Genomic DNA, 25,629 nt, shown 5'->3' with positions numbered 1-25,629 from the left:
AGTGTACTCCACTAGAGGAAGTACAGTAGGACTGTAGAAAGTAGTTGCCAGAACTTCAGCACTTCTTAGATTAAGCGTGATTAAACCCAATCAAATCTAGAAGGTGTTACAAATGTGTTATCCTTGAAGTTGCATGTAATTGTAGATAATGCAGAGCCCATTTCCCTCAGAAGCTCAAAATATGAATAATATTTATATTGTGCAAAAGAAGCCTGTAATTTTGTTTAATAAATGTTGTCCATTATAATAACTCTTTTGTGGAAGTTACAAGTCTTAATGAAAGTTACCTAGTTATATTTTAATCACCGTGGACAGAATTCTATTAGTTTACAGGAAATGTCAATCCATATATGACTTTTTTTTTAGGAAGATTTACTTTTAGGAAGACATCAGCAAATATCTTTATCAATCCAGATGTGCGCTTCAAGATGAACTGGTAACAGCCCCATTTCATATAAGCAATGATACGGTTCACTGAAATAGTATAAGCCATTAAGTTACAATCCACATCCCCACTTTTTTACTAACATCAAAATGCACAGTTTTTCAATTACAAGATTTCCTCCTTCTGTTGTACATAAAAAACAATTTCTGTTTTTTGATATGGTGAAATACAGATGATAGACTGAAACAAATGACTGAGGTCATACTGAAATATTGGCGACACCTTTATTATTGTTTTGGTTGTATGGACTCTCTGTCCGATCGCTCTCGAATCAAAGCTATTGGTCTGAAGCTGAATTAAGAACTGTTTCCTAAGCCTTTTGTCTTAGTTCAGGAGCCATGTAAGTCTTTCCATTAAATCCCTAGCAGTCCTGATTAAGGGCAGCTTTGCTCTCTGTAACTCTCCTTCTCTCTAGCCCTTTTAATGTACACTCCCTTAGGGATTTGTGAAAAAAAGTGAAACACTTGAATTTCTTAAAAATTTTTATACAGTAGAAGCATTTATACAGAGTGCATTTGAGTGTTTCTTAGTATAATGCTAAAAATCCTACTGAGTACTGAGTTTTTGCATGCTAAGTAGAAACGTGTAAGGATTTCTCGCCAAGACGTTCTTGGTAATATTGAAAACGCTCTCATATTTTCTTCTTGGTGAGGTAATCAATCAGGAGTGCTGTTGAGTTTCTCTGTATCAGGGCAGTAGTCGAGTTAGTAAGGTAAAAAAACCTTAAAAACATAACAGATTAAGGGGATTTCTACCTATTGTTATTCTATTGTGGAGAGTAATTTCAAATAATTTGTAATATTAACTCACAGTAATACAGTACTTGCAATTCATGTAAAGTTACTGTGTGCGTTTTACTTTGGATTATATGGATGCTACAGAGGAGTTCTGACGGATGGTGTTATGACTGGCATTGTGCTACAGCACTGAAGGCAGTAGTTATCATGGTGTGTGTGACAAAAGGATTATAGCAATAACGGTCAATGGATTGAGTTTCCATTCATAATAATGCAGTGTATTTTATACTGTATATTTTGTTTTCGAATTTAAAATGCAAGAGCCTCTCACAAAAGAATAGTTCTCATTGAGTGGGTTTTAATATATGCAAATCGGTGAATTAAAATGCACATTTTCACTATGACCTAAGGGATCTCATAGCCATATTATCACAGTGTGTGGGAAGTGGGGGTCCAAAGTAGAGAAACGTTGCATATACTGTAATATTTTTAAGGAATGACAGCTCTCTGAATTTGTCACACACATAACGCAAAAATATCACTTAGTATGTAATGTCTATGCTTATGTCACGAATCGCACACGGGCATGTAAGCACTCCTACATTCCCACGAGCTCTTCTCTCCCTAAATGTCCACGCACCAGTCTACTCAGCACTATTTAAACCCTCATTAGTTTTCCTTTCCTCGCTCACAATTGAGGTCTCCTCCCTGAGCTCCGTATTCGTACGTTCCCAACCCTACTTTGCTTGTTACTATACACCCTGTATTTTGACTACGCTTCTCCTCGACTACTACTTCACCTCCCGATTCGGTACCTTTGAACTCTCGATACCTTCCTGAATGATGACCCCAGCTCCTGTTCTCGACAACGTGTTTGCCTCCCGATTTGGTACCTTCGAACTCACGTAACCTTTCTGGATTTTGACCTCCTAGCCTAGTCCTTGACCAAGCCTTCGCCTTCCATCTCAATGCCGAACCGTCTATATCAGAAGTGCCTCGCATAGGGTCCCAATCCACCGAAGTCCAGTTCCCCGTGAGAGAATCGTGAGCCGAAAGATGGATCCCGCGGGCACTATTCCCTTGGCTATTAATCCAAGCACTCCCAGGCACTGGATCAGCTGAATTCTACCATCCAGCAACTGGTTAACCCCATGCTGCCTCCAGTTTCAGCTGCCTCCTCCAGTCCCCTGCCACCCCCCACCCCAGACCAATTCAATGGCAGTGCGAATTTGTGCCAGGTTTACCTGACGCAGTGCTGGATGGCATATAACCTCCGTCCGGACTGTTTTCCCACGGATCGAGAACGCATTGCGTTTATGGTCGCCTACCTCTCTGGCCGGGCACTGGAATGGACTGCGGGCCTTCTCGCCAGAAATGCTCAGGAAGCCTCAGACCTTGCTCAGTTCCAGGCATTGCTGAACGCCAGCTTCGGACATGTCCAGTCTCCCTACTTCGCTGCCTCTCGTCTTTCGGCCTTATTGCAAGGTGCGCAGCCTCTCCAGGAATATGTGACGGACTTTTGGGTTCTGGCCTCCCAGATTGCGTGGAACCAGGAAGCCCTCATCCACCAGTTCCGTAGGGGGCTCTTTGAGGAACTGAAAGATCACCTGGCTCACCTCCCCTTCCATACGCCGACCACGGAGAGCTTTGCTTCTTTGGTCACGGAGATTAATGTCCACCTACAGCAACGTAGGACCGAATGCCTCCCGCTCCGCTCTGCCTCCAGCCGAACCGCTCCCATTCCCTCTCCAGCTACACCATCCACTCCCTCCCCCTCTAGTCTTGCTCCAGAGGAACGGAGCCGCCAACTCTCTGAGGGGCACTGCCTCTATTGTGGGGCGTCAGATCATCTCAGAGCTTCCTGTCCGGTGCGACCCCCTGGCTCCACCCATCCCCCTGCTAAGGTCAGTATTCTCTCACTCAACCCTTCCGTGTCCGGGCTGTCCCTCCCTGCTACTCTTTCCTGGGGCGGGTCTCAGGAATCTCTCCAGGCTTTCATTGACTCAAGTGCAGTGGGCAACTTTCTAGATTCCGGACTCGCCGCCTCTTTGAAGATTCCCTTGCTGCCTGTCCCCTCTCATCTGCATCCAGTCCATCGATGGCTCCTCCCTCTCTCAAGGATTGGTTGAATGGCAGACGATCCCTCTCTCCCTGCGTATTGGAGCCACCCACCAGGAAGTTATTCAGTTCCTCCTTCTTCATTCTCCGTCACTCCCACTTATTCTTGGTTTCCCTTGGTTACAGCTACACAATCCCCGCATTTCCTGGTCTGAGAGGGCCTGAAGCCTGGGGACCCTGGGGACCCCACTGCTTAACTCACTGCTGCCAGCTCCCCACGAAACCTCCTGTTGCTCAGATCTCTCATGTCACCCCCCCCTTACGCCAACCTTCACATTGCTTTTAGTAAACGTAGGGCCCTCTCTCTTCCCCTTCATCATCCTTACGATTGCGCTATCGATTTAGTTCCTGATGCTTTACCACCTAGAGGGCGTGTTTATCCCCTCTCGTTGGATGAATCCAAGGCTTTGGAAACTTACATTCAGGACTTCCTGCAGTCTGGCTTCATCTGTCCGTCCTCCTCACCTGCCTGTGCTAGTTTTTTTTATTACTTAGAAAGATGGATCTCTACGACTGTGTGTTGATTACTGTGGTCTCAACGAAATCACCATTAAGAATCACTACCCCCTGCTGCTCATTCCTGCGGCATTGGAGTCCCTTCGGGGTGCAAAGATTTTTTCCAAACTCGACCTTCGTGGCGCATATAACCTTATCCGCATCCGCGAGGGGGATGAATGGAAGACGGCTTTTATCACCACTCACAGCCATTACGAATATCAGGTCATGCTCTTTGGTCTTGCTAACACTGTCTTTCAGAACTATATAAATGACATTTTCCGGGATATTATTCAGCAGTACGCTCTCGTCTATTTGGATGATATTTTAATTTATTCCAGTAGCCCTCAGGAACATGTCATTCATGTCAGGGAGGTCCTAACCCATCTCATTAAGAACAGTCTTTATGCCAAGTGTGGTGCCTCCGGGGGAAAGTTTATGTAAATGAGAGAAGTACTCACACCACACTTTTCTTTCCTGAGTTTCGTGGCGTTTCTTCCTCCAACTATCTTCCAAATCCAGTCCGTAATCCGTTCCCTTAATCCTGATCCGATCCGAGTTCCAAAAGTCCGTAATAAAGCCAATCCGCGATGTATCCTTATCCACTGTCCGCAATCCAAAAACCATAAACCTTTTCTCCTTTCAGTAGTCCGTTATTCTTTAGTCCGATCTTTAACATAAACCTCTTTCCTCTCTCTTCCTCCAAATCGCATTCACCTTATCGGCTTCCGCCCTGTTCACTGCCTCCGGGGCACTTATATTTCGATTCCTGATGCTGCTCAGCTGTGTCTCATTGTTTCTCAGGGTAGACCCTTTCCATATACGGGTGAGCTGATTCTTTTTGGCAGCCATTTTGCTAAGGTCCATATCTAGTATTTTAAGTAGGTCATTCCGAAAACAGCTGTTATGAATGACCCTTCCCCTGGTCATCTTACACAAGCTGGAAAAATGCACTTTCCATGTTTCGACTATTCAATTCCTGGGTTAGGTCATCTCCCTCCCTTCTTGGTATTGAGATGGACCCCGCCAAGACAGCTGCCATAATAAGGGACTGGCCAACCCCCCGGAACTAGAAGCAGGTCCAACGTTTTCTCGGATTTTCCAATTTTTACCGCCGTTTCATTCGGAACTTCAGCTCGATCGCCGCTCATATCTCTGCCCTCACGTGTAAGTGTCCTACTCTGGGCAAGTGGACCGATTAGGCTGATTGTGCCTTTCTCCGCCTGAAACGCCTCTTCACCACGGCCCCTCTCCTTCGTCATCTGGACCCCTCACAGCCCTTTGTCCTGGAAGTCGATGCTTCGGCTCATGGGGTTGGGGCTGTCCTTTCCCAGCGCCACAGGGATCACAGTACTCTCCACCACTGTGCCTTCTTCTCCAGGTGTCTCTCCCTGGCGGAGTTTAACTACGATGTAGGAGATAGAGAGCTTCTTGCCATCAAGCTCACCCTGGAAGAATGGAGGCATTGGCTGGAGGGAGCCCAACATCCGTTCACCATCCTCACGGACCACATGAACCTGTCCTATATCCAGTCTGCTCAGGGCCTAAATTCACGCCAGGCCAAGTGCTCTCTATTTTTTGCCCATTTTAGTTTTTTCATCACCTACACCCCCGGTGCAAAGAATGGCAAGGCTGACGCCCTCTCCTGTCTCCGAACCCATCATCCCCTCTCTCCGGATCATTGCTGCCGTCCGCTCTAACATTGAGCACCTTGTCCGAGACGCACTCAAGGACCACCCCGTACCTCCCACGTGCCCTTCGGACAAACTCTTTGTGACGGATCGGGTCCGCTCCGATGTTCTCTCATGGGGACATGACTCTCACTTTGTGGGCTATTGAGCATGGATCATTGCCTTTACTTTGTATGTACTGTATATGAGTATATAAAATACTAACATATACATGAAACAAATTTCCAGCGCTGATGTCATTGATGCTTTTCTCTTTTAAAAACTTAAATGTAAATGTAAAAAGCTTTTCAGCCCTAAGAGAGTCTGACTTATTCATAATTGTGATGTGTGATCATATTAATGAATCACATTCCATACCGTTTTTGGTTACAAAATTTTATATTAAAATCTTTTTTATATTAAATTTACTGTATATAGACTCAAATAGAAAAGGAAACAGTGGAATGTAACGTACTGTAGATCCATACAGACTGTTATGTTTATTAAACACAAAACGTTATAATGCAAAATTGCATTATACTTTTATCTACTTCATATACTGATATTCTTCTAGTATGTTCTATTAGAATGTTGTATTAGAACATTAAATAAGCAGAAGATATTAAACAAAGGATTGTCTGGGTCAGACAATGGCATTAAACTCCACAAAGAGAACAAAAATCGTTCTGAATTCGACTTGCTGTGCTGCTGTAATGGGAGCTGGTCCAGGCTCCCGTGAAGTGTAGTTCTGGACCCTATGCAGCCGGTATAATCCAGGAGTAAGTGGAAAAGGACAACGGGGAGGAGACAACGAGGATCAGGGCAGGTTGACAAACAGGGGGGCGTGACGACAGTGAACTGGTGCTCGGGGGGGCGTGGTCAAGGCAGACAAGTCCAAGGAGTCCAGGGGGAAAATCCAGGGCGAAGTCCAAGGTCCAGAACGGGGTGGTCCATCCGAGACGAAAACAAGACAAGGTTAAAAACCGGAGCGGGATCCAGTACAGGGACGGTGAATAAAAACAGGATGACAAGGCCAGGTGCTCCGAGCCCCGGACTCAGATGGTCAGGACACCGTGATGAAGCCTATTCCGTCAGGTCACTCCTGGACCTGCTGGTAGGCGGGCTTCTGGGCGTCCATCTCCCAATACTGAGTCCAGAATAGTGAGACCACCTGGCTTTAATAAGGAGGGGCAGGACTAGGCAGGTGAACATAATCAGCAAAATAAGAAAGTGCTTTGAGCTCCCAACATCGGGGTGACTGCATGACTGAAAATATACATCATCTGTTATAAATAAGCATCCTACTTGTGCTAAGAGAGGATAAATTCTTCTGGGTGTTTTATTGGCAGAGTTTTGAATGCAGATCATAAAACTTAAACCATAAATACAAGGGGTAACACTGAGCTAGAAGAAGCTACTTATGAAAAAGACTTAGGTTTTTCTATTGACACAGCAATTACATCTTCCACACAACATGGGAAGCATTTAAAAAAGAAGCACAATGTAAGGATACTGGTGTAGTCGTAAGAGCAGAATTCAAACAAAGGGGTGTCATGATAACATTTTATAACACATTCGTAAGGTCTCATTTACAATGCTGTGTACAATTATTTACCATGTTACAGAAACGAATGTTGAATTAATCCAGAGAAGAGCAACCATATGCATTGTGGGATTTAAAAAATGCCCTGCACTGACAGGCTGAAAGTACTAAACCTTTTTAATCTCAAACAGAGAGGATTACAAGAGGACCTGATATGAGTACAAAGAAAGTGAATTTATTCAATAAACAGACAGCAAAACACAAACTAGAAGACACAAGTGGAAACTACATGGAAGTGCATTTAAAACTGAGAACAGGTAGCATAGGATGGGATTATGGTCCTTTGCTGGGCACACACATACCCACACATGGGGCCAATTTAAAGTTGCTAATTAACCTAGGAGAGCAAATCTTAATCTTAAAATTGTAAAAAAAAGAGTACTTAATGAAAACCCGCATGGATGTGGAGGGGGACCAAGAGCTGTTGGGCAGTGCCATGTCACCCATCTTTCTAATACACATCATTATAGAAATATACTTGTCACACATATTTCCTGTATCTAAAGAGAAATTTCTGCAGCACATGTAGCCATGGAAACAGAAGCTTCACTGTCACTTAGCCTGTGGAATCTTATAATATTAATGATGACAAGCTCAAATGACATGGAGGATATAAATAGAGGCTGTATTTCATTCAATCTTTAATTTTGCACAGATTGTGTTTTTAATTTTCCTGTCTAATTGTTTATACTGTATATGTCTCTGTAATTAGTTTTGACTGCTTGCTCAGGAGACTAATGAAACTAGATAAAGGGATCAACTTGTCTGATATAGGTTTTCGTGTACAGTATATACATTGTTTTTACTGATTGTGCTGTATGTACTACTTAATTTGTAATGATTTTAATCTAATATAAGTTTAATAGTGAAAAATAAAGCAAGCAAGTCTCATTAAGATGGCAAATAAGAGAAATGAAAGCAGTTAAGAAGATTATCGTCTCGAAGATTAACATTAAACATGATCAAATATGCAACCATTTCAAAATAGATCTGTTTCATTTTCACACAGCTGTGGTTTAGAACAATCGGAACTGTTTAAGACTTTCTCAGTTCAGAATGTGAGGAAATGTTAAGCATTCATGAGAATTTCTTAGTAACATTTAATATTGAAGAAATCTGTTGCAGCACTGAATGGCATCATCATGTGAAATACTGTAAATATCTCCTTTTGCTAAGGGTGTGCTGTCAGCACAAGATGGAGTCAAGGTAGACAAGTACCCAATCTGTCCAAACAGCAAAAAATAACACTCACAGAAACTTGAACAGCAAAATCATTTCTCTTTTTTTTGTAGTTTTTGAAACAAAAAAAAACAAAAAAAAAAAAACTTCAGTCTTCAAGCTTGTCTTATCGTAGATTGTCTGGCAGGGCTGACTTTGTTGACTCAGCTCATTCCACAAGGTCAACACAAACTTGAGTTTGCTGCCTCCAGCATCACAATTGAGATAAAGTGGTTACTGTGTGGACAGCCTGCCAAAGAATACTTTCCTTTCCATATCTTCTAGAACAAGTGGATTGATGTTGATGTACTGGGCCATTGCCGAGGGATGCTGTTGGCAGAGCGTTCCATTAGCAGCGGTGGCACAAGTGGGCCTGCAAACACATTCAGTGTTGTTATTGAATTCCCTAACGACACAGAGAAGCGGGGACTGTTGGGCACTTATGTGTCAAAACTCAAAAATGAAGTCTTGAATGAAGTCTTGCCTTAATATAGAAAATGTATTCATTATTTGTTACTCTACAGTAGTCAAGGTACAGTAGTATTTAGAAAACCAACACTAATGTTTTTTTTTTCTTTAGTGGAAGAAACTCCTTTATTACCAAATTAATGTGGTTTGATTAATTGAACACAGTTGTTTGCTGAAAGTACAGTAGCAAATTTTAAATTTGGTTTTGGAATTTAGTAAGTACAATTTACAGTGTCTTTAGATTCAGGGAATAAAAGTAATTAAGCACACCATCATTATCCAAGGACTAGAACACTCTAAACCCTTTGGTTCAAACTTGGATTATTTAAAAAAAAATAGAATCAATTTATTGATTTTAGAGTCATGTGTTCTTTACCTCCCTCAATTGTAGTTGGCAGTTGTCCCACTACAGTACTGTTTCTTATGTACAAGAGAGATAAACACTGTAGATATGTCCGGCAAAATGTGTACTTTTCGTACTGTCAGCAAAGTGCAGCTCTGTCCCATAACTCTGCAAGCTCACACACGCCAAGTCAAAGCCACCCAAACAGGTCATATTTTTCTCATGAAACCGAGAATTTCCATTTTAAAATCCAATTGGAAGGCAATTAAACAGCATTCAGCATATCATAAAGAAGATGCTTGTCATCTTCAATGTGTGGTGATAAACTGGTAAAGGCACGATATGTAGGAAGATCTGTGCAAATATCCTGACGGGCAAAGCATGATCTACAGTATACTGTAGGTATTGGTTGACATTTCTGGGCTGGGCAAACCATACTCTGCTGCAGCAGTAAAAGGATATAGTGTGTCCCTTAATGTAATGCATAACCATTACTTTAACAGAGCATACAAATGGAACTGACATGTACTCAGTTCTTTGGGGCTCCTTGTAGCATTGGAATGTGGATCAATGGGGATTTGTTGCTTTCACTGCTTAGCCAGAAAATAATATTTCTTGACAAATGCAAGTGTTTGGAGAGCACTTGCATATCGTTGCCTCTGAGCTCTGAAAACAGAACATAATGGACAGACAGATATACTTTGTCTCTTATGCAGGAAGTAAGATTTCTGTAGTCAATGACCGCAGAAGCATGTACACTCATCTCTCGTTAAACGAGTGCTTTATTTGCAAGTATTTGCTAAAAATGAGCAATACATACCTACAGTATTTCTGTTATACAGTGCTAGTTAACTTCCCCTGCTAATATGAGCTCTAAGCATCATTGTTCCATTTTTATTTTTCACTCCTCTAGGCTTTTGTCTAACGTAACAGAAATTGTAGAAAAATTATATTAGTTATGGTACAGAATCCATCATTTCTAACCATAACGTTGATTTACAAATTGTAATATTTTATACAAATAAATGCTTTATTTCTATTTATGCGCACTATGAATACACAGTACTGATATCACCAGACACCTTGATGCTTTGTTTTACTTTTACAGTTACAGTATGGGTTTTATTCCGTGTTTGACTGCACAATATTTATTAACTAACATAATTTAACATTTTTTGTTATTTCTCCACGTAAGTATTGGTACTGTAAATTCTATTTGTTGTAACGTACTTTGCACCTAATGGTATCAAACTATTCAAATAGATCAGAAAAGTACTTAAACTCAACTTGTTTATGTCCTCTTAAGAGCACTTTGAATGTGTTGAAACCTTTTACAAGTATTGTAATGGGAATTTTGTGTTGCTTTTAGAAGTTTTTGCCTATTGGCAATTCATCATGTATAATGAGTGATGAGTGTAATTTAATTCTTTTTTTTCTGGCATTTTAAGCCCATCATTTTACTAAATTCAGTCTTCACTATATGGAATTGATAAGCAGGAATAGTTAGAGATACAGTATTAGCATAGATTTACCACATCACACATTTATTACATGTACTGTATTAATGTGGCCTTTCCACTGTAGCAAGACTGAGTAATATCTCATTAGAGGTATTAGAGCTGCAATGAATTGAAAACGATCTTAGGTTATATCATATTTATTAAATTGTCTTTAAAGTCTTAAATGGTATTTTTCTGCTTTAATATGGTCACAGAAGAGTTTTCTAAATTAACACAAGCAAGATTAGGAACAGCTGCAGCAATTACTCTGCTGTCTCTTGCACATCTCACAAACCACTGGATTTGATAATGAGAAGTATGCGATGAAGATGTCAGCTTAAAATTAGTACATTTTATGTAAGGAGGGAGTCACAGCAGCAATTAAAGTGCCAACCTCAAAGATCTTGTTAAGAAAGCGATCTGGGTTGCATGAACTAGGTTGCTAGCTGGATGAAGACAAAAAAAAAGCATTCCTGATTCCTGAAGTAATTAAGAGATTAGAGAACAATGCCAAGTCTTGTAATAAAACTAAATACTGTAGATGTTATCAACAGGGAAATATCTTCATATATATGATATTATTGATATCTGATATTATATGATATCTTCATATCATATAATATCTTCTGATTTTAAAATCGTTTTTAACTTTTTTAAACTAAAACTTCTGAAGCTGAGACATAAGAGTATCTAAATCTTCCTCATGCCAGCCTTCTTTGAAAGAGACTTTATGCGATAACAAGAAAACTACACAGAACCACTGTACCTGCACTCCTTTGTTCAGTACAACTAAAATGTTAAACAGGTTTGGATATTAAGTGGAATTTAAAACAGTATTTCAGGAGAAGGTTAAGCTCTAATCTATCTCCTTTCCTCCTATCTATCTATAAATCTTGTTTCTAGCCTACTTGCTTTGTATTTCATTTCACATTCAGTGAAATGCTCTGTGGCTCCTCTTTTTTGATCACCTGCTTGATCACCTGCTTGAAACCAAAAAATTCTGGTGCTTCAACAAACCAAGTAATACAGAGAAATCCTGTTGATGTGAAGCAAAAACAAAACCCAATGCTGCTTTATTGCATTTGTCTTATTCCAGTATGTATTCCAGAGTATGAACTATGCTCTAACCTGCATTGCTATGTTTTTTATTCTACCTACTTTGCTTCTGCTGACACAGACATTTTCCACTTTGATCTTTAAATTTGGTCAAGGTATGTCATTTTTCATTCCTCTATGGCTTCACAAACACAAACTTTCATTCAAAATACACGACCCCAGTTCTTGCAACATACTTCTGAGTCTGGTGATGATGTCATCCATCACTCACATTTCAGCCTGCTGCAAGGACCCCTGAACAGCCCATTGCTTTGCCTGCAGGGTCTTCCACCGTATCTTGTTCATATATTTCTGTTCCTTCAATCCCTCAGTCTTTTCTTCTTCAGACCTACTCTGTTTTCTACCAGTTCGTCTACTGACCTCTCTTGTTTGCTCTACTCCTTTTTCTAAAACCCAAAACAGATCACTCCCAGGCTGAATCCCTTTTGTCCTGTTGCTTAATGTAAGTTTTGGTCTTCCTCTTTTCTCTCACCTTGGTATCCTGTTTGGCCTGGCTTCCTTCCTTTAATGCCCTTGTTCTTTTGATCTTGCTTTCTTGGCTCCAGTACAGCATCCTACTCTCAAATCAGTTGGCAGGCGTCCCATGGATCTCTGTCTTCTCTGCCCCCTGGCCTCCAACGTGACTCGGGGGCCACCTCCAGCTATCTCCCATATCAGGAAATTACTTTTTATGCTCATGATTCTCTAATTGCCAAAACCCCAACCTATTGAGCATCAGCCCTAGGTTTATCCACAAATTCTTACCTAATTTCTACTCTCACTTCTGTCTGCCATTCTACCTCTTTCCCTGACATCTATTTCTGGCTCATTCCCTTCCCGATTTAGCTATTTCTTCAACCACGATAAAACTTGCCTTCACCACAGTTATGTATTACTAGCAAAATGACTTTTATTACTGTTATTACTAGCCTTTTTTCTACTACTAGATTCACGGTGATATCTGTGTAAACATAGCCAATCTAATTTTACTCCAGAGGGGAGGGGAGGACGTTAATACTCAGTTGTTGCGTGATGCAATTGGAGCCAAGAGCTCGTGGGAATTGCAGTTCCTGCTGTCTCGGGACTCATACAATAGACCGGGAAAAGTCTTGCAAGGGCCGGATTAAAACGGATGGTGGGCTGAATACGGTCCGTGGGCTGTGAGTTTGACGCATGTGCTCTAGCCCATCCTTTCTCTCTGACCTCTCCTGCAGTCTCCACTGGATCTTCTCCCCTGCTCCCCATTTCTTTTCTCTTTCCACCTATTCTTTCAGTATGGCACCATACTGTTGTTTACACTGTTATTGTTATTGTATTTCTGTCTATTGTCCTGTCTGCTGTTCTATATATATATACTGCACCTGAGAGACTAATGAGAAACACTTTTCACTATACTATGCACCCATGTAAGTATAATGACAAATAAAGTTGTTTAAACCGGGTTTAAATAAAGAACAGAACAAGGGGGCAGGTGAACGTGATAATGAACTTGGCAATAAAGGGTCGGACTGCCCTCTAGAGGAGGGATGACGATCGTGACATAGTACTGGTCCCTGGATTCAATTCCAGACCTGGGGTTGTATTTATTTGAAGCTTCCCTGTGTTCACATGGCTCTCCTCTGGCACCTCCAGTTTCCTCCCACTGTCCAAGAACAAACTGGTTCTAAGAAAACTGGACCTACTTTAGGCACGAGTGTGTGCGTGTCTGTTTGTTTCTTGTTGCCCTGAGACAGACTGGCGTCGTAGGTGTACCCTGCCTAGTACCCATTGCTTGCCGAGATCCCCCGTGACCCTGAAGGGGAAGAAACAGTTAGAAGATGGATGGACAGATATTCTACCATCTATTAAAAAGTGAAGGGTGTTTTAATTTAAGGTTAAGTGAGCTGTTTTTTCCATTGTCCTTATATAATTATCTTGCTTCTTTTAAAATATGGTATTGATACAATATGTTATGTAAAAAAATAATACATTCCTAGAGTTGCATAAAATGTTTGATTTGAAAAAAAAAAACTGCATAAAGCTGTAAAGCTGTGTTACATGATTAGGTTTGTATTTGCCTTACACTTTTTCATGAAATGTTCACTGCATTTGATAGAAAACAGTTGATTTGTTTCAGATGTGCTTGGCAAACACATTTAAATAATTAATCCATTACATTTGGAAGCTGTTATATTTTTAACTATACAGTAGATTCAAGAGCAGTTACTGCAGTAGTACATCTACAGTATTTCTAATTTTTTCTTAGAAAATCCCATGAAGTTTCAGAAATATTTTTACCTGTTTTTACTGAAAATGATTTAATTTCTGCCTACACTATTACTGTGTATACAGTACTACATGAGTATAACACTATTGTTATACACATATTATCTATTGTTTTTGTCTCAGATTATGCATATTGTAGTTCTTCTTCTTCTTCTATATCTGATAATGAATAGTTCAGATTATCAATAGTTCTTATATTCTAAGGGTGGCGCTCTCTGGATCAGGACACTTACTGTAGCAATTTTAGATGGATTTCAAATCTGCCCTTAAAGTACTGGAGCACACTGTAGCCTTTCAATTCTAAACATAGTGGAGTGATTGTTACTCAGAATTCTCCACGGTATGTGGATGGTTTTGGGCCAGCTCAGCTTATACTTCTACAGTATTTCTTAATCTGAGTGGCTTTTTGTGACAGGTGATAATCACATTCTTAAGCATCTAGGAGCTTTACTTGATATTATCAGTACAGTACTTCTCTTTGTTAAATTTAGATCATACTTTTCTAAAGGGACTAATTCATTAGCTACCTTATATGTTATTCCTAAGTTTCTGTTTTGGGTTACTCTTTTATTTCCAATTGGTTGTTATCTTTGACCAAAAATTAATATGGAAATAGTGACTGAAATGAATTTGTAATTGTATTTGATGTGAAATTTTGTAATCACATTTGTAGGACTGACCGCAAATTACTACATTTTTTAACTACTGATGTTTGTATTTCAGTTACTTTTTTACTTAAAAACAAATATGCCTGACCAGGCGTTGAAGACTTGTTTTCTTTATCTTGCAGGGTTTTGCAGTTTACTTTTCAACTTTTCATTTTTATGCTTGCACATCATTAATAAAATGAGAAAGGAAGACTATTTTTTCAACATGTACTATGCTGTATATATCACACATGTATACAGTACCTATTGTAGCAAATAATGGAACTTGTGATGTTGATATCAAGCTCTCTTATGACATGTTTCTTTGTGTTTTCCAGAGTGACCGTTTACTTATCAAGGGAGGAAGAGTGATCAATGATGATCAATCTTTCTTTGCAGACATTTATCTAGAAGATGGGCTGATAAAGTAAGTATTAAACTGATTAGAATAATGTATAAACTGGTAGTCTTAATGTGACATCTTAGATAACTCTGCAGTGGCAAGCACAGTGTATACTTTTATACACTGTATACAGTGTATGCTTTATAATTTTATAGTCTAGCCTTCAACTTACTGGACTACAGCATGAAGCAACAGTTATTGCAATGAAGAGAATTACAAGTTACAATTACCCCGGTTTATTGCTAAATAATAACGCAGTTATCACTGTTTATATTTATTAAATACAGTAAGGTGGACAGTAACATTTGTTCAGATTTACACAATATTTATAAAATACTGTGCATATCTTTGATAGTCTAGATGTACAGTACTGTATATAGAACAGATAAAAGAGTTGGGCCTTTGATATTGGATTATCGGATTGACATTGATTGATATCAGTAATCAAGCCCTCTCAGTAAGGATCCAAATGACTTGCAGCTGGGCAAAGGAAGTTGGCACATTAATGCTGCCTATGATTCCCGTCAACAAAGTGCAATGGGAAAACATACTGACGTGACAGTAGGCTGAGAACAGTCTGGCGTCTTCACTGCCCACTCAGTGCCAGTGAGGAAACTAGATCAGTGTTCTTGTGAGCAGCAAATGTCTAGCTTGTGAAGTTTTTTGTTGTTTATGAGATTATAAAGGATTTTGTTATGGAAGCAAGTATCATCCACTTCATGGTTTTATGACATGCTCTACTTTTCCATTACCTCCCTTCGCTGTTGCTCTAGAATGACAGTGACTGAAAGTGACATAAAAAGGCAAGAATAACATTACGGTAACTATGTGCAGAACCAAAGTTCTGGAAAGCTCCAGGGTGTTCCCATAACTGTTCTAAGTGCTGCAATGATTATTTTTTTCTCTTTGTTTTTTATACAGTTCTAGACACATAAAGCACATTAAAATATATGTTTATTGGAACACGTATAGCAGAGAACAGAATACCGAATGTTTGGGTAAATCACTTGCTTTGATTGTGAGAACATTGCTTGTTTTGACAATGTAGTATATTTAGTGATCTATTTTTATTCATTTTTTATCTTACACCTACTTGTCTGATGAAAAGTATCTAATTAAGATGATGACGTAGTGGGTAAAGTCCATGACTGTGTGTGCCGCTTGCGAACTCCCGTGACACCTTCAAATGTCACTTTAAAGAGAGGTGATATTTATTATTTTAGAAACATCTAAAGAAATAAAACAAAAGGATTTGCGTACCAGCCGCTGGTTTTCCAATAAAAGCGATGACGTGATTTTTCTGTATTTTATTTCCCACCTTCCAGGCAGATTGGGGAGAACCTGATAGTGCCGGGTGGGGTGAAGACTATAGAGGCCAATGGGTGTATGGTTCTCCCTGGGGGGATCGATGTCAACACCTATTTGCAGAAGCTTTACCTTGGGACAACAACTGTGGATGACTTCTACCAGGGGACCAAGGCAGCCCTGGCAGGAGGAACCACCATGATAAGTAAGTCTGAGGTTAACTTGGACAATGCGGCTAGATTTGCCAAGATGATAAACTTGTGCTTCCTGATCTTCAAAGGATAGTTTAACCTCTATAATTCGTTGAAAAGATATTTTCCAAGTAAATGGTAAAAGTAAGATTTGACAATGACTTGTAGAAAGAAAGGTAATAATACAGGCTTTATGTTTAACTTGGATGCCTTGTCGTACAGGATGCTAAACTCTTTTTTAAGAGCAGTTAAATTGTTTTTTTTTCCAATCACAATAGTACTGTGTGTTTCCTAGAATGCAGTCTGGTGTTCATTTCCATCACTGTTTCACAGTAGCTTTTAAAAGATGTGCATTATGTAAAAATGGCACTTGAGAAAATATTTTCTAAATTTATCACTCAGACTGACCTTCTTTAAAAAATAAAGTACACAAGTGAATCGATGGTTTACCTTTTATTACAAATCTTTGATTGGGAAAGCCTGTTTTTATCAGTCTAACTACAGTTTTCTACGTCATGTTAAAATTTAGGATCAAGCTCATTTATCATACTACATCAGTAATTGCTGTTCTTACCAGTTTGCTCTAGCAAATGACTGGAATAAATGACAAATCAAGCTAAAACTATCCAGTTTTGTATCTGATTGTATTGTGCTGTTAAGTCATGATTGATATTTGCATTTCTTTTTGTTTTCTTATCATGCTTCAGTAGTGTAAGTTTTTTGGCCAGCCCTTCCTGTTTTATTCAGGACACAATTTTAAAGACAGAAACGGAAAACATCAACAAATAGATTTAAGGTTACAACCTCGAGTATAGACAACACGATCTACAAATGATCAACTTTTGAAATTCATGCTCAATGTGTAATTTAATCACTATACAAATCATGCTTGATATATATGTGTAACAGAAGTATTTTTATGTTAAAAAGCTAAAAACAACTGTTTTCTCTTTTTTTCTGAAAATAATTTATATGAGAGATCTCATCTTGTGTAATTCCTTTTGTGGGGACAGGAGTCAGTTCATTCTTTCTTCAATCTTTTGTTTTCTGTGCTGCTGTGCAGACCTCTGGACTAGGTTAAAATTGCAAATGAGCCTTGCTTCTCAGTTGACTTATCTGGTGTTTAACTAGATTAAATAAAAGGATTACATAAAAAGAGACCTTAGAGTGCTTGTAAGAATTGACTGAACCTGTGAGAAATACAATTAATGCAATGTTTTTTTTGTTTCTCTGCATCTCAGAGGAAGAGAAGGCGATTTCATAAAATAAATTATTCAGACAATTTCTTTCCAAACTGAAATGGTACCAATTGAGGATTACCACGTACTATAGTTCCCATTCAAGCAGGCTGATGTCTGGTCAAGGAAATAGATGTCTGCAGGTATTCATCAAATCAAACCTTTAGAGGGTGAAAGAGCCAGGCTTGGGAGAGTCATAGTCCAGAATCAACCAGTTCAACAGCACATGCATGTTCTCTAGCTCAGGCTGTCATTATCCTGCTTTGTATTGTTTAGTATTTGCACATTGTCTCTTCATCAGATTATTTGCTGTCCGGGAGTTGGGTTCTCAGATTTATTTACAGACAAACTGTAACGAAACAGTTCTTTCCGGACCCTATGCGGACTACACAATCCGAAATAGTGAGGAAACACTGGGGAAAAGTCATGCAGGAATACGGGGATGAAAACAGGGGGGCGTGTCCAAAGTGCGCTGGTGCACGGGGGAGGTGTGGCCGAGGCAAACAATCCAAAAATAATCCAGACAGGGAATCTAAAAACACAAGAATAAGTCCATGGCCAGGTGATCCATCCGAAACAGGAGATTAAAATCAGGAACCGGGTCGGAACCGGCAAGGGGAACAGGAACAAAGACTTAAAACCATGACTGAGCCAGACTCATCAGGACCCGGACTCGCACGATACGGAAATCAGATGCAGAGCCACAAGTGAAGTGAGCGCCTGGCTTATAAAGGCGAACTGAAACAGGGTGGAAACAAGGTACAGGTGCAGGGAAAGAGGCAAACGAGGAAGGGCTGGAGCGCCCTTAAGAGGAGGGGTTTGCGATCGTGACAAAACTCAGATGCTACTGCTGTGGTTTCTGTGTTTTACAGGTACCTGTTTGACATTAAGATATGGATGCAACAGAATGTCCCCAAGCTAAACTATGCTAAAGTGTAGTGAGGTCACGCTCATAGGCTCCCTCCAATAGCTTCAGAAAGCTGGTGAATTCAGTGTTGTTGTTTAAGGTGCCTAAACTAAATCGCTGACAGAAATTAGAATCCTTTGTGGTACCGTGGCCTTCTGTTAATATTAATATTGCTATGTTAAGGCCCTTGAATCTGCTGCTGAAATGTTGACACATAGCTTTATTTAATCAATATTAGATTTTAATGCATTACGTGGTGGAGTTTCTGGAGTGATGATAATACATGGACTTCACTGTGCCCAGAATTTTTGCAGCTTGTGAAATAACTAAAACAACATATAACATAAATATAAGTAAAACAGAATGTAACTCATGTCTGATTTAAATTGTACTGGCTGTCTTTGAAATTTAACAAGGACTTTGAAGTTTGTATGCTTTTGTATAAGGCACTAAATGATCTAACTCCAGGCTGCCTTAAGGATTTATTACATGAATATAATCCAAATTTCTACGTGTTCTTGATTAAACCTCATTTTACTCTACTAATGACCACATTTCACACAATTGTCATTAGAGCCTTCTTGTGTACAGTACTACATTTATGTGTTGGCAAAATCCACTGGACTGTTGTTATTTGGAAAATGCATTTAACGATCTATCTTTTCACTACAACTAAAGCTTATAATGTATAATTTAGTGTTACTCCTGGGAGTAAGTTCTACATGTAATATAAGTTGTTTGATTACATATGTGCTGTTGTACTGCACATTCTGTTTTTTAAAAAAGCACTTTAAATAAAAAAAAGATTTTTATAGGATTTGCTTATACCAAAATTGTGTTTCTGCTATGAAGAGTTATTGGACTATTAAGATGTGCCTGGGGAGTTATTTACAGAATGTAGTACAGTGTGTTAGCTATCCACATGCAAGAAAAGAAGGCCTACAGTATAGGCAGAAGTAGTCCAGATTGCTGAAGGGACATGTATTGAAATGTTAGCCACGGTAGCCTTAAATATATGTCATGAATGGTAAAATTAAGGAGTTAGTGAGTGTTTTTTTCAGATTTCTAGTCTGGTCTTTCTTCTTTCTAGTCTAGACTTATGTTTAGTTGTCCAGAGTCTTTCAGATACTTTAGTCACTCTTTCCTTCTTACAGTACACATTTTTAAAAATGGATGATTCTCGTGTTTATTTTGGAACAAACACCATTATAAAAAGCACTTCAGTGAGCAAAACATTCTCATACTAACTTTTAAAATAACAGCCAAGATATTAGTCACTTTATCCATCCATCCATTTCCAAACTGCTTTATACAAATCAGGGTCACGGGGGAGTCAGAGCCAATCCCAGCAGGCAATGGATGCAAAGCAGAGGACACCCTGGATGGGACGCCAACAGCCCAATTTTCCCAGAAGCCAATTAACTTACCAGTACTGTCTTTGAACTGTGGAGCACCCAGAGGAAACCCACATATACACAGGGGGAACATTCAAACTCCGAAGAGATAGCACCTCAGGTCAGGAATACAAACCACTAGACCACCATGACACCCATTAGTCACTTTATGTTTGGCAAAATTTACTTTTTTCAACCACTTTGTTTTAAACTTTTAACCCTTTAATTGCTCTCCAAATCACCTCCATCACAGCTACTGTACAAGAAAGTGACTTACTGGCTTTATACAGTATAAATACTTCATAGAAATACTGTACTGTATATTTCATGCTTCATAGTACTTTGCCAGCAGCCATATCACCCCACAACACACAACTGGCAACCCACTGAATCTAAGCAGGTGTGAGCCTGGTCAGTACCTGGATGGGAGACCTCCTGGGAAAAACTAAGGTTGCTGCTGGAAGAGATGTTAGTGAGGCCTGCAGGGGGTGCTCACCCTGTGGTCTGTGTGGGACCTAATGCCCCAGTAAAGTGACATGGACACTATACTGTGAAAAGGTACCGCTCATTAGATGAGACATAAAACAGAGGTCCTGACTCCCTGTGGTCATTAAGAATCCCAGGGTGTTTCTTGAATAGAGTAGGGGTGTTACCATTGGCCCATTGGCCTTTACCAATCATCTTCTAATAATCCCCATACTGTATATATCCCCTAATAATCCCCATATAAACTGGCTTCATTACTCTGTACTTCTCCCCACTGTGTGGTGAGTATACTATGCGCAGTATGGTTGCCGTCTCATCATCCAGGTGGGTGTGCTGCACATTGGTGGAGGGAAGTGTTAGGACAAGTGCTATATAAGTATAAGGAATTATTATTATATTTATTATTATTAGTAGTAGTAGTAGTATAGATGGAGATTAGTTCAATTAGGTAGCTGCGTCAGCATGAGTAGGCTGCAAAGGAATCCGTAAAGATTTATTCCATGCTGAAAAGAGAAGAAAAGAAACACAACATCGATGGAGATCTTCACACTCATGAAAGAAAGTGCTTGAAATCCGCCTATGGTAGAAACAACTTCCTTAGCAACACAGCTGGGCCCTGAGGGAGATAAGGAAACACTCCTGATGTTACGATGTGTTGGTTAGGAAGGGAGTGAAACGGACACGGGGAGGAGACGATGAGGAACTGGGCAGGTTGACGAACAGGGGGGCATGATGACGGTGCACTGGTGCTCGGGTGGCGTGACCATGGTAAACAAGTCAGAGGGAGTCCAGGGGGGGAAATCCAGGGCGAAGTCCAAGAGTCCAAAAACCGAGAAATCCAGACGAGACGAAAACAAGACAAAGTTAAAAACCGGAACGGGATCCAGTGCAGGGAGAGGGAATAAAAATGGGGATAACGGGACCAGGCACTCTGAGCTCCAGACTCAGCTGAGTCAGGACGCCGATAGGAGGCCTGTGCCCTCAAGACGCGGGCGTAGGGCGTAGGGCGTAGGGCGACTTGGTGGTAGGCGGGCCTCTTGGCATCCGTCTTCCAATGTAGAGTCTTGAATAGAGTGAGCGTCTGGGCTTATAAGGATGGGCTGGATTGGAGGCAGGTGCATATTATCAACTAAAATGTGAAAGAGCCGGAGCACCCTTAAGAGGAGGGTGTCACGCCCTCTGCAGCCAGAGGGCGCTCCTTCTCTGTCCTGCCCCTAGTTTCCGGTCTGCTGTCCTTCCTGTCCCTCTCTTTCCCTTGGGCTATATATTTCCGGGTCTTGCACTCTGTCCTGGCTCAGCATTGACGTTCGGATGTCCTGAGACCCGCCTAGCACCAGGGCGCCCCACGTCCGCTCCCTGAGGGCATAGGTTTCTATACGGCATTCCTGAACTCTTTGCACTAATGAGCCCGGGCCTTTTTCCTGTCTCACCGCTACGCATATGGGTCTTTTTCCGCTCTCCTGCTCCCCACGGTTAGTCCCTTTGGACATCCGTGACAGAATGCTGAGCCATTTACTGACCCCGTGAGCGGCGCTTTTTGTCTTGCCGCAGTTTTTTTTTCTTTTGCTCTGGGCTATTTTTTTTTATTATTAGTCGGTTCCTCTATTCTAATCGCTGGATATCACTCCGATCTTCCGTGCCTGTGAGCGGGTCCTGCACCAGGCTTTCCTCGGGTAGATCACTCCGGTATCAGTGATTGAATGTTGAGCTGGCTCTCCCATCCTGATTGCTGGATATCACTCCGGGCATCCGTGTCTGTGAGCGAACTGCGGTCTGGCTTTCCTCGGGTTGTCCACTCCGATATCAGCGTCAGCTTGGTGAGTTCTGCCGTTCCTCCATTCTTTTCGCTGGATATCACTCCGGGCATCTGTGTCTGTGAGCGGACTTCGGTCTGGCTTTCCTCAGGTTGTCCACTCCGATATCAGCGTTAGAATGTGAATGTGCCCATTTGCCGTTCCTCCATTCTTTTCGCTGGATATCACTCCGGGCATCTGTGTCTGTGAGCGGACTTCGGTCTGGCTTTCCTCAGGTTCTCCACTCCGATATCAGCGTTAGAATGTGAACGTGCCCATTGCCCAGTCTGCGGTATTTTTCCCCGGGGTTTTTGTGTTTTTTTTTCTTGTTTTTTGCCTTTTGTTTTGATTTTTTCTTCCTGGTTTCCCCTCCTTTTTGGTCCCCCCTGCTCCCTGTGTCTCGGAACTTTGGTTCCTATCTGTTTTGTGTGGTTTGTCTCCCTGGTCTTTCCCAGGTTTTTGTCTGTTGTGTTTGTGCTTGTGTACTTTTTTGTTTTAAGTCTCCGGAGCTCTACTCTACCCCCCCTTCCTCCACCCAATAAAGGTTTATACCCCCGAGGAGGGGGTAGCTCTCAGCCGTGGACTCCCGGAGGTTTCCTTTCAGTTAAATGAGGTTTTTCCTCCCCCCAGTGCTGGGCAGCTCCTTTATTTGTATGGGCGTCAGGAGCCGCCCATGAAGGGGGGGGGGGGTACTGTCACGCCCTCTGCAGCCAGAGGGCGCTCCTTCTCTGTCCTGTCCCTAGTTTCCGGTCTGCTGTCCTTCCTGTCCCTCTCTTTCCCTTGGGCTATATATTTCCGGGTCTTGCACTCTGTCCTGGCTCAGCATTGACGTTCGGATGTCCTGAGACCCGCCTAGCACCAGGGCGCCCCACGTCCGCTCCCTGAGGGCATAGGTTTCTATACGGCATTCCTGAACTCTTTGCACTAATGAGCCTGGGCCTTTTTCCCGTCTCGCCGCTACGCATATGGGTCTTTTTCCGCTCTCCTGCTCCCCACGGTTAGTCCCTTTGGACGTCCGTGACAGAGGGATTACAATCGTGACACCTGAGGCTTCTGTTTTTTTTTCAGGTTTAAAAACACATTTATTTTCAATAATATCTGTATGAATTGTGCATTTTTATGTTGTTTGTACAGTATATACAGATATTAATATTGATCTGTCATTAATTTGGACTTGAAACTAAAATAGATGATAATATATAACATATATAACAAATAATATTTGTAAAATCAAAAGGCTTGTTTTATCTAGTATGTATCTGTTTAAATGATATAAAAACAGCATATTCATTGTTTAGCAAAAATAATAATAAAAGTCAGTACTATTAAATTCCATCTTAAAACTTACTCTAGCCTTTAATTCTCTGTATCTACAGTATGTTCATATATTTCTAAAGTTTTGGCTACCGCTTTATTTTATTGCAAAAAACCTGGAAATAATGTGTGATGAAAGGTGCTATATGAAATAATAATTATTATTAAATAGGTAAACAGGTACAGTATTCTCAACTTTGAATTAGCTAAATAATATTAGTTAATAACATTAATTTAATTCACATTTTTCATAGTCACCCTACCCGCATATTTAAACAACTCCTGAATGGCGTGCTTTCACACAAACAGCACATCCTTGGGTTATATTCGGTTGCATTGTTGCATGAAAATAAAATAAATACTGTCACGTCCCAGTGTGTGGTCTGTGTGTGTTTTTTTTTTGTTATGTTCCACACTGCTGACCTTGTTCTCCCTTCCCCATTGTCCCACCATTACACCACTGCTCCGTATGACATCATAATCAATCAGCCTCTCAGCCAATCAGAGTGTATCTTATTCACTATATAACATGGAGGTTTTCAGGAAGGAGAGGCCTTTTGTTTGACTTCGGTCCTGTTTGCTTTGTTGCTTTGTTGCTTTGTTGCTTTGTTGCTTTGTTGCTTTGTTGCTTTGTTGCTTTGTTGCTTTGTTGCTTTGTTGCTTTGTTGCTTTGTTGCTTTGTTGCTTTGTTGCTTTGTTGCTTTGTTGCTTTGTGTGTGTTTTCTTATAGCTTTGGCTTTTGTTTGTTTCTGTTTGTCTCCTTGTACTTTTGTTTGTGTTTATCCTTGTTTTGCCATTACCTTGCCCTAACGTGTTACATGTTCAACCTTTGTGTTCTTTTGTACCCTGTTCCTGTTGATTACTCTCGTTTTCCCTTATTTGTATTCCTAGTTCACTTGTGTTTTTGTGTGAACTTTTTGTGTATAAGGTTAGTTTAGGTTGTTGGGTACATTCTACACACTTACTGTAGTTGATTTTGTATTAGTAACACTAGTTTAGTACGGGTGAGTGCTGTTTGTCTTGTATGGTTTGGGGTAGTCAGTGAAGGTTAGCTAGGGTGTTGAAGACGCCGAAGACCGTGTGTTTTGGGTTTTCTTTTGTAGACGGGTTAGCTTTTCCTCACTTTCCTAGCCAGCTCCATGTTGTTTATTTTCTTTTCTTTGGCACCACTCTAGTTCCTTACCCCGTGTGTTATTGTGTTTGACCAGTCACTTATTCAATTTAAAATCACTTTTGCACCCACTTTTGTTATCATGCTTCCTAGTCCCTCACCAGAACCCACCTGCTTCCAAAAGAATTATCCTAAATGTTACACCCCTGTACCCCTAGACACTTGGGGTTGTAACAATACAACAAAACATAAACAACATTTCAGCTGTTACTTTGTAGAAGTTAATTCCTCAGCTGAGAATTAACTTGTTCCTCACATGTTTTCCATGAAATTGCATGACGCTTAAAGTTATATTCAAGAACTAATCTATAGTACTTTACTTAAAAGTCAGTTTACAGTGTGGCTTCCATAAGTCAAAACAAAACTCTAAAATGGCTTTGAATGATTTTACATTTCAGGATTAATAAATCATTTTACTTCATTACAAACATTTTCTCTTGATTTGCATATTTTGTTTAAAACAATAACAGTCATTAAGGAGGAGAGATCTAAGGGTGGATAGCTTAATGAAAATCAAACTGAGAAGTAAATTTTACCATCTGTTTTCCCTGCTGTTTTATTACACATTTGTTAAATATCTTCCTGTTCTTCCATTGCTTGCCTGTTACACTTCGTATTGTCTATGAAGTAGTTCTCAGTAGTGAAGTTTTGGGATTGCTACAGGTTTTAGGCTGGTAATTAAACAGTTATTTCCAGCCCCAAGTAATAGATTTTGGTTTTGAAGGTGTGTGAAGTTTAAGTTTAGCCCACATATGAATAATGTGTAAAATGGTTAACTATTAGAAGAGTCAAGTATCCCAGTTAAGAAAATTAACACTTGGATG

General features: G+C 40.5%; 1 protein-coding gene across 4 annotated transcripts in view; it reads left to right on the top strand.

The window, feature by feature from the left end:
- Window positions 1-25,629, top strand: part of LOC148840842 (dihydropyrimidinase-related protein 1) — a 54,976-nt gene that overhangs the window by 5,215 nt on the left and 24,132 nt on the right. For all 4 annotated transcript variants that reach the window (XM_088921571.1, XM_088921488.1, XM_088921731.1 and 1 more), the window contains exons 2-3: window positions 14,942-15,030; window positions 16,332-16,516. In XM_088921571.1, coding sequence (XP_088777697.1) covers window positions 14,942-15,030; window positions 16,332-16,516 — 274 coding nt within the window. The remainder of the gene's footprint in view (window positions 1-14,941; window positions 15,031-16,331; window positions 16,517-25,629) is intronic.

This window comes from Atractosteus spatula, chromosome 1 (assembly GCF_055471065.1).
Source record: "Atractosteus spatula isolate fAtrSpa1 chromosome 1, fAtrSpa1.hap1, whole genome shotgun sequence".
Classification (NCBI taxonomy): Eukaryota; Metazoa; Chordata; class Actinopteri; order Semionotiformes; family Lepisosteidae; genus Atractosteus; species Atractosteus spatula.
Note: the sequence above shows the minus strand (reverse complement) of the source record. Positions and strands in the feature narration are given on the sequence as shown.